Raw genomic sequence first — 9,905 nt, forward strand, 5'->3', positions numbered from 1 at the left:
AACTAAACACAAAAGATAATTTCGAAAAATTAACATATTTAAAAAACAAAGCGCGGACATTGCAACGGTGAGTCGACACACATTCGATCAGTACTGGTTAGGTTCGTTATCGTACCCGAAGTAAACATAAAAATAAAATTTCGTTATTGGCTAGGTTCACTACGGTACGAAAACTAAATAAAAAAACATGGGTGTTGCGATACGTATTTAGGTTCATTACGATACTGAAACTAAATCTAAAATTTAATTTCCTCAAATTATTATAGTTAAAAAAATCCATTAGAATAGAACCCAAATTCAAAAACCTTTAAAAAACATGATACCACATCCCACCATAATTAAAAGGATAGATAGATAGATAAAAAAAACATGATATCACATCCCAACATAATTAAAAGGATAGATAGATAGATAAAAAAGAGATGCATCTCAATTGCAGCTGTGTGGTTCGAACCCGGGTAAAACAAAAGAAATAAAGTTTGCAGAACCTCCTTCAGCCAGCCTGCTACACAAACAAATATGCCTAAACAATGAAACTAAATTCATAAATAAACAAACCGAAGGTTTCTAAAAAAGGCTGTGGCACCGACATTTTGGTATTTATCTATATAGATAATTTCTTTCAATGCTTAATGTTTATATACATAATATTTTTTTTTCTATAGAACAACATTAGATGAATAGATGATTATGTGACCATCCCGAATCAAAAATTTTATTGGAAATCAATATAGCGGTAAATTTTTGATCCTGATGAAAAAAGAATTTGGGCCATGAAATTTAAAATGAAGGAGAAACAATATGGAGAAACGATAGTTGTATTTGTTTAATATTTAGCTATAGACATCGAAAAAAGATTTTGGCAATGAAATACGTGAAATCCGATTTATGTAATCACATGGATGATAAGATTTTAAATAATATTGTATTTGTTTTATTGAGAAAGGTTTGCTTTAAAATGTCAAACTGAATGATGTCATGGTTAGATTTCAAAAAGTAAAATTCTATAATGAACAACTTTATTTATATATATATATATATATATATATATATTATTATTAGCATTTTTAATGACTTAACACACATTTTTTTTATATATGATAATTTGTTTGATTATAATTTTCTTTTATGTGACCCAACCGATTTGATCCGATTAGACAGATCGAATCGGACTAAAAAAATTATATACCGATTTAACCCAACCCGAATGACCGAACCGGATCGGAAAAAGAAAATTAAATACTGATAGTCAACTGAGTACCAATTCAAAAAAAATTCGACCCCTGTAAGAATTTTTTGGGTCTGCCACGGATCATGAGATTGGTTTATGGCAAGATGATACTTCGCATTTTGGCGTGGCAACTTAATTTGTAGCCATTGTGAAGTCCTGAGCCTCGATTTAAATTTTACATGCTGCCTATGTGATAATTGTTGTTGGTTCCGACCGTCTATTGCAGCAACGACGACGGTTCCTGTATTATTTGTTTTGCCGAGATCCTAAGGTTACATGGCTCTGCTTTCAAGGTATAAAACTGAAGTGTTTTAATTTGTTCGTTATTTTTCTTTCTAATGTGTTAAATGGGTCAACAATTCATGGGTATTATTGGGTAGCACTTTCGGATGTTCAGGTCAGTTTCTTTCTCGTTGTGTTTGAGCAGATGGTTAGTTTGGTTCTGAATGATAGAGGTGGGTACAAGTCGGTTGATGAGTTATTTGTATGTTTTGTGTTAAAAAGCCTTTTGGTTACCATGGTTGATATATAGAGGCGTAAAAATTGGTTAATGTGCCCAAACCGATTCGGTTTATTTGCAGTGTTTTTGGGTCAAAATATGTGTATTTGTTACGGTCTAATGCAAAGATAATGCAAATAATGACAACCATGGAAGTTGACTTAAGAAACATAACCCAAATCAAGCAGAACAGCATAAAAAAGATGGTCGTCATGACTGTAAATATGAGGTTGGTGTTCTTAATTAAGATGCATCATCCTTCAATTATATTCATATTTGTTTTGTATGACTTTAGTTATTGCTCTTTTTTTATAAATAATGATAAATTAATGCAGCAGATGTTTTTGAACCATTAGTAGGGAACAAGTGCTGTGCGAAAGGAAAAACATGTTCTAATGGTAAATTTCAATCTAAATTTTGATATGAATGAAATTTGAATCATTATCTACAAATTTAAAGACTCCCCATTTTCTTAAAAGGTTGACCTTTTTCAAGGCTTTCAACTGCAATTACCCCTTACAGCAATAGACCTATGAGGGTTCAATACAACTTCAGCCAGCAGCTCTGCCAATGTCATTTTGAATGGATGTAATTCCAAAGTAAACAATATGAATGTCTATAAGTACTTCGTATTTTTATGTTAATTAAGAACTAAACAAAGAAGATGAAAGTGTAACGTCTTATGAAAGAGTACAAAACAAACAAAGAAGATGAAAGTGTCTTAGGAAAGAGTACAATACATTGTAAGGATTCAAACATTCTAAATGGTATTTAACGCTTTAATTAACTAGCAACATTTCTTTTCTTGGTTTTGATTAACTTTAGTTTGTCATAACCATTTTTTGTAACATTCAAATTGATCGCCCCTGCCCCTCCCCCCCCCCCCCCCCCGAAACACCGGGGGTCAAAATACAAGTTATAGCTAATTGCAGCATAACCGTACATACATAGGAGAAAACATACATACGCGAATTCAGAGCCAAATATTAAACACATTCATGTTTGGTTTATAAATTTTAAACAACCAAACTAATGCACATCTTTGAAATAAATAATGTAGTAGCAAGATTACTTTTTTATTAAAATTTTGGTCTATATACTCAACAAAAGCATTCGTCATTGCATCAAACACGTCTCAAATCGAAATACAATTAGAGAATTCAACTACCGCAAAGTATTGGTTTATTAAGCGATGTAGTACCAATGCATTCAAGGATAGTGATCATTCCCTAGCATGGAGATGAACAAATAATCAACCCTGCAATCCAATGATTCCTGCAAACACCACAGCATCCATGTAACAAGTTTCACTTTATTATAAATGTATTGCATTCATGAAACAATGTTTATCATTTTAAAATTTGATTAAAAAATACACGAATTGATTCTATAGCGTATGTGAAGTGACCAAAATACCCTTTTCATATGAAATACAAAAGAAACAATGAGCTTACCACATGCTACTCTTCCACCAGCATTTCCAGTGCTTTTGCTGAGCTCATGCCCGCCTGAACGATGAAAGATATCAATAGTAAACACATACAAATCTATACATACATACATATGCATACATATATGCATGTAAGTTTTATGATACAAAATAAAATTTGAAGTTTACCCTTTCCAAGATCATCAGGATCGGCATGGACAACAACTGCCCTTCCAATAATGGATTGAGCTCCAATTAGTGGAATCTACACAAATTAACATATTTATTTCATATTTATAAAACCAAAAGAGTATTTAAACTCGATTACATGTAATCCTAAAATAAGCCAACCTGCTTATCAACAATAGTGAACTTTGCAGTACCATCTTCACCTACTACGACATTGCCAAGATCGCCAGCATGGCGAACCTCATCATCAGGGGCACCATGCTCCTTTCCATGAGGATTGTAGTGAGGACCTACCATAATAAACAACGCGTTACACACAAACTAATTCACTTTAAACAATTTTTTTAATGAAAAAGTACCAGTTGACATGCACCCATTGGTTGTGTCACCAAGTGCATGAACATGGAAACCGTGAGGTCCCGGTTTGAGGCCTGAAAGGTCTCCAGTAACAGTTGTAGGAGCACCTAAAACATGAGTTAAGTAAGTTAACTAATATGCTTATCTGTGCTGCATATAATATTAAAATTCAAAATATAAGTAAACTATTATTACCTTCGGATTCTTGGTTGAAGAAAACGGTACCACTAACGACCTCGCTGCTGTTAAGTACCACAACCGCTTTCACCATTTTTGTATGTGATCTGTACAATTGAATAACCAAACTATTAAAAGATAAACATAAACCAAAGAGTATGTTAAATATCAAGATAATATGATCGATTGCAATTTCAGAACCCCTCAATGATTAGACCAAATACTGAGAACATGATGATAACCCATGTGATTGAACATAAATAAAAACAAGGGCACAAAAGGTATGAAACCGGGAAAGGAATAGAGCTAGCTTGAATTAAGGGCAATCTCCATCATGATCAATGTTCAGAGATACTTGATTGTTTTGTTTTACAGGTTGGTATTCAACAAATTAAATCTTGCATTGTGGCAGACTTATAAAGAGTGAAGTAAGCATAAGAGTTGTGATATCCTTTTACTATTTTTACGCTTGCTTTACTCTTTATAAGCGAGTTACATTGCAACATTTGAATTATAGAGCACCAACCTTTACTCAAAATCATCAACACCACCAACATTGATTACAACAAAGATTACACTTAACTTGAGATTGATGGACGCTTGATTTTATCCATGTTCAATCACTCCGGTTACCAGCATGCTGTTACTTTTAGTATTCAATTTTGAGACGTGATCTTTGAATCCTAACTAAGCCCTATTTCTACATCCATATCACTCAAGTTTCCCTAATTTCCAGTTAGAATGACAACTCATAATATGAAATTGATTTCAATCAGTTACTCTATACCATGCGCCTAGTGCCGATAATTCCTATTTGGTCAAACTCGATAAAATATTAATATATATAAAAAAATTGGTATATATATGTGTATTTGAAAAAATACATTTCTTTTTGGATAAAAAGGCTTTCTAAAACAATTACAATAAAGCTGTGTGGCAGCCCCCTTTTGATGTAAATTGCAATCCGAGATCCCACCGCGCCTGGCTAGTTTTACAACACTGCTCTATACTAATTGTGTCCAGATTTACAATCAGTCAAAAACTCATCATCAGGTGTCTATAGAAGTAGATCAAAATCGGAAATTAAAGATAGGCTTCACATAGTCATCGGAGTTGAAATGAAATTCGCTTTCGATCAGAATAAGTAAGAAGGCAAGGTTGGATTGTATTTATTTTTACCTCAGAGCACCCCTGCACCAGCAACAACTTCGTCTGATGATGAGTTTGTGAATGAATGAATGAGTGGTAGTAGTTAGGGCACGCCGATTATTATTATTACTGTTAAATAGATTTAACAGGTCGCCATTTAAGACTGACTCTTAAAATCTACCACCTACCCCACCACGCGCCAATGCCACGACCCTAACTTTGTCAATTTCCAAAAATAATAATAATAATAATAATAAATTCTTTTTAAAAGTAACTTAGATCACTAACGGACCACTCAACTATCCGATTATCATAATTTTATTCTTCAATTTCTTTTTATATCTTTGAACGCTTTTTGAAATTTTTATTTCGTTATGTTTTTTTATATAATTTAACGTTGCTGCGTTTAGACATCTAACCATAACAAACCTAAAATATTTAACCTTTGTTACAGCACTTTAGGGTTACCATTCGTCTATCATCAACCTTTATGAAAACACGTCAGCTATATACTGGTAAAACGTTGTTAACTCTGAACAATTTAATAATTCGTTAAAACACACTGTTACAACTTAGTAAAGTGCACACAATACTACCCCATATGTACGGTTACTCAAAAGTTTAGACGCCAATTCAAGTTTAGTTTTACTTGATCATATATGCATAGATCCATATACATGTGTGTTCAACTCGAGTGTTTTATTATCTATCATGTGTTATAATATTTTAGGGATTTTATTATCCATGTAAACTTTTTTTAAAGATAAACAACACATCTGTCATGTAAAAGTAAAATGATTTCATAAATTTTAAAAGTTTAACGTATTCAAGTTTCTGATTGGTTGATGAACTTATCTGATAACCTCTATATTTCGAATGCTTAACCGTTAATAGTAGGTTTGCATAAATATTAGATCTTAGTTGAATCTAGCTAAAGACTCTGCCTTTGAATCTAGTTGTAGACCCTGTAAGGTCTTGTATTATACTTTCAAAGCTTAATTCAGCATTCATTTATTTAAAGTTTAAAACTATTTTAAAATTCTTATTCTTGTTTAAAAGGGACATTTCTTCATCTTGAAGAAACGTTAGTTTGTCAAAACTTTTGTATATATAAAAACTATTGGTTTAGGTTTGACTATACCCGTACTAGGCTGTAGCCAGCTTAATTGAATTTACTAAAGCATTGCTAATAACTTGATAACTAGGGTAACGGTATAATCGGTTAGTCAGAATCTCTACTACGGTCAAGGCTTTGAGAGATCGTTTATCGGGTCTTGACAGCACTTCGGTACATCAAGCAAGCTTGGAATCGAATCATGGGCATCATAAACGGCTTGTCGGGAATGTGGTACGAGTGAGGTAGAATGCATAAGTGGGATGAGTTGAATGACTATACCCTCTATTTATACTCATCTCGTCCACCACCGATGGACCGTCAGGAAACTGACGGTGATCCGTCAGGCTATCATATTTGTTGCGTCATAAGACAAATAGCGATGTTCTGACATTGGATAACTATCGTCATTGGCGGTACCTCCGATGGTCCGTTGTGGCGCCACTTGTCATTCATTGACAAAATTACTGTTTAATCCATGAACTTTAACTTTGATTAAATGACCAGTTGGCCCTTATGATTCCAAAGTTGGCAATTTATGTACGTAATTTCTAGGATGTTACAGATGCACACATGATCACCACTGCTACGCATTTGTTAGTTTGTAATATCTTTCATGTCTAATATTCATATTCATTAAAGTTCTTTTGTTTCATTTTATTTTTCGATGATAGTTTTCTTGTTTTGACAAACTACGAACACTATTTTAGTGTAAGTAGACTTAATTGTTGCCTTTTAACTTGTTGTGAGCTTTGAAAGATAAGAATCTCTTTCTTCACACGTTTTTCTTACTTTTTCTTGAACCGTCTTAGATTTTTCAATCTCCTTTTTAAACTATTCCTTTCAGATTCTGAAATATGTTTTCATGTTATCTATGGATGATTTAATGTTTTGGATATTAGAATATACCTAGCATTCATATTTTGAATAGGATTTAGAGGATCCATCATTTACCATTAGACAAATGTTTGCAAGGTCTTCTTTATAAGAGGAATCACTAGAGATCCATTGTTCAGCTATTGCAAGTAGGCTTAATTGTAGCGTTTTGGCTTAATCCAACCTTTTCTCATAGTAAACATCTCTAAGATTCTTTCTTGGCATTAAGAAGTATAATGACCTTTGTTGGATCAAGAGAATGATTGAAATATTCTCAAACCCTTGAAAATTGCTGAGTCTGGACTTCGAGCACTTCTTTACTGCATGAGCACCTACAAAATCTTAAAAAGTCACAAGTGTTGGTCACAAGCACCAAACACAGCACGAGCACTTATGACATCCTAAAAGCCTAAGTGTTGGTCACAAGTATCACACCCAACCTACGGTGGAGATGCCGCGTAGTATCTTACAAGACACTATTAATAATAATAAGGTGACATTATCTAATTATTTAAATTTAAATAATCCAAACACATCACACAATTATCCGGATAGCAAATAAACATTATCCATAATCCAAAATCAATATTTAAAATAGAAATAATATTCGTTGATATCCTACGATCCAATCTATAAGCTTCAAACTTCTTTTATCCAATATAAGCACCTGCAACATGCGTAATATATATGTATATATATATACATATACATATATATATATATATATATACATATATATTGTCAACACAACGGTTGGTGAGCAAAACACAAAAAAAATTTTATATATACAATAATAAATAAGCAATTCAATGTGGATATAGTAATTACAACAATTAATGAGGATGAGGTTGAGAATGAGGATGAGGTTCACCAAAACAATAAATAAACACCTTAACAATTATGCATATAACAATTAATGAGCAATTACACGTAAATGCATTAATATGAATTGTGGTTGAGGACTCGTACTAAATAAAGTAATTTGTGGTACACATGTTACCTCAAAAATTAAATGGAAAAAGGGGTGTGAATTACTAACCTTAAAAAGTTGGCGAGTGAAAGAAAATAGTAAATAGAAGACCGACTTAAGCGAGCTGACCAAGCCGAACTAGAGGACGCCCTAAAATTTAAAAAAATATTGCAAAGTTAAAATTAAACTATACCGAACAAGAATCATAAATAAAATCTGAGATTCAATATAAAAATAAAGAAAACAAAATTTAAGCGAGTGTTCAGTTTGTAATCGGTCTGAATGTCGTTATGAGATCGAATTCGGGTCCAACATGTCGAAAACATGATTATAAACATATAACATTGAAAATTCATAAGCTAATTTGGGTCAATTCATTGTAAATTGAAAAGCCCCAAACTAGTTAATAACATAACCCTTATTTGAATTTCATTCAATTGAACATGAAATCCCTAAATCCATTGAAATTGGGTGAGGGCTTTCATTATAGGGTTGATAACAATGAATAAAACTACAAACTTACCTGACAATTGCATGAGGAACTAGTTGATTGTGAATTAAAAGACCTGTTGACTTTCGTAAGCCAAACCTTGAAGAACACTTGAGCTAGAACTTAAATTCGTCAAAGTGAGAGAGGAATGAGAGTTGAGTAGCAAAGAATGAATGACAACCTACTCTTGTTTATATAGGAATCGGATTTAGCTTCGCGCTTATCATAACTTTAGAGATAATCCAACTTTGAAACTTAAACAAATGAGAAGATATTCACGAATTAGAGATTAAACTTGATAAATCCGGGATAAAGATTGTAGATTTATGATAGAATTTCATCTAGGAACATTCTAGAATCAAAGATTTGAACATTAGACAAGATTAGGATAGAGATTGAATGATAAACGACTAAAAACAAACTTAAACTCAAAATCTGATCCGCAACTCCTTCTAGTTGCGCTAGGCACTGAGTTTGGGTGAGCCCCATCGCACTACGCGACGGGTTGACTCACCTAACTTTTCTGATTTGAATATTTAGCCCCTATGGTTTCTAGAATTGCGTTTTTAGGGTAAAATATGTGTTTTTAGGAGATTTTAACATGTTTAAACATCAAAACAATATAAAATAAATTAAACAACATAAATTACTAATAAACACTTGATTTAATTAATAATAAGAATTCGAATACAATCTCGGGTCGGGTAAACAATTACAAAAAAATAAACCAAAAATGATGGATGTCACAATATTCCCTACTTTTGAAAATTTTGTCCCGAAATTACGGTAAATTCTTGACAAAGAGATGAGGATACTTGGTCTTCATATGATCTTCCGTTCCCAAGTAAATTCAGCGCCACGTTTAGATTCCCAACGGACTTTGACTAATGGAATTCAACTACGCTTTGTTTCCTTATCCATGCGATCCATAATCTAAACCGGCTTTTCAACAATGTGTCTGTAACATCCTAGCTTAAGTGGAAACACCTGAGTGCGACGTACAAATTGTTTAAAACATATGTGACACTATTAATATTAAGTAACAATATTATCATTAATTTATTTACAAGTCAAGTATACAAGTTTGCAGTAAGAAATTCAAGGAAAATATAAATACAATAAACATTTTGTCCATTTGTTTAAATAACCTAAGTCTAGTGTCTTCATCGAGTTTCATCCTCTAATACTGGTACCTGTAGCATATATAAAAATACGGCTAACTAATTGAATAGTCGGTGAGTTCACACAAGATTTATGTAAGTACATAAAAACCATGCAATTCCATGAACAAGTGTAATAATCGCATGCAATGTCCTTTCCAGTCGATAATAACCAACGTACTTGAATCGGGGGGGGGGGGGGTGTCCCTTTTCCACTCATAACAAAATGGTCCTGAGTGCAAAGGGGGGCGTATGATCATACTT

General features: G+C 32.9%; 1 protein-coding gene across 1 annotated transcript; it reads right to left on the reverse strand.

Annotated features, from left to right (window-relative positions):
* Positions 1-2,814: 2,814 nt before the first annotated feature.
* LOC143578957 (superoxide dismutase [Cu-Zn]-like) lies at positions 2,815-5,082 on the reverse strand. The gene is made up of 7 exons (XM_077062394.1): positions 5,062-5,082; positions 3,901-3,989; positions 3,708-3,812; positions 3,511-3,638; positions 3,349-3,424; positions 3,185-3,238; positions 2,815-3,005 (listed from the first exon to the last, which is right to left on the reverse strand). The coding sequence occupies exons 2-7, from the start codon at positions 3,974-3,976 to the stop codon at positions 2,983-2,985; spliced, it is 462 nt and encodes a 153-aa protein (XP_076918509.1). The 5' UTR covers positions 3,977-3,989; positions 5,062-5,082; the 3' UTR covers positions 2,815-2,982.
* Between the last annotated feature and the right edge of the window lie 4,823 nt (positions 5,083-9,905).

This window comes from Bidens hawaiensis, unplaced genomic scaffold (genome assembly GCF_021521415.1).
Source record: "Bidens hawaiensis isolate Kalapana, Puna unplaced genomic scaffold, B.hawaiensis_p1.1 tig00029401_1, whole genome shotgun sequence".
NCBI classification, from domain to species: Eukaryota; Viridiplantae; Streptophyta; class Magnoliopsida; order Asterales; family Asteraceae; genus Bidens; species Bidens hawaiensis.

Coding starts and splice junctions, on each gene's coding strand:
- LOC143578957 (XM_077062394.1), bottom strand. CDS start 3,976: ATGGTGAAAGCGGTTGTGGTACTTAACAGCAGCGAGGTCGTTAGTGGT. Junction 3,813..3,900: donor CTTCAACCAAGAATCCGAAG/GTAATAATAGTT, acceptor CTCATGTTTTAG/GTGCTCCTACAACTGTTACT. Junction 3,239..3,348: donor TCCTGATGATCTTGGAAAGG/GTAAACTTCAAA, acceptor TTCATCGTTCAG/GCGGGCATGAGCTCAGCAAA.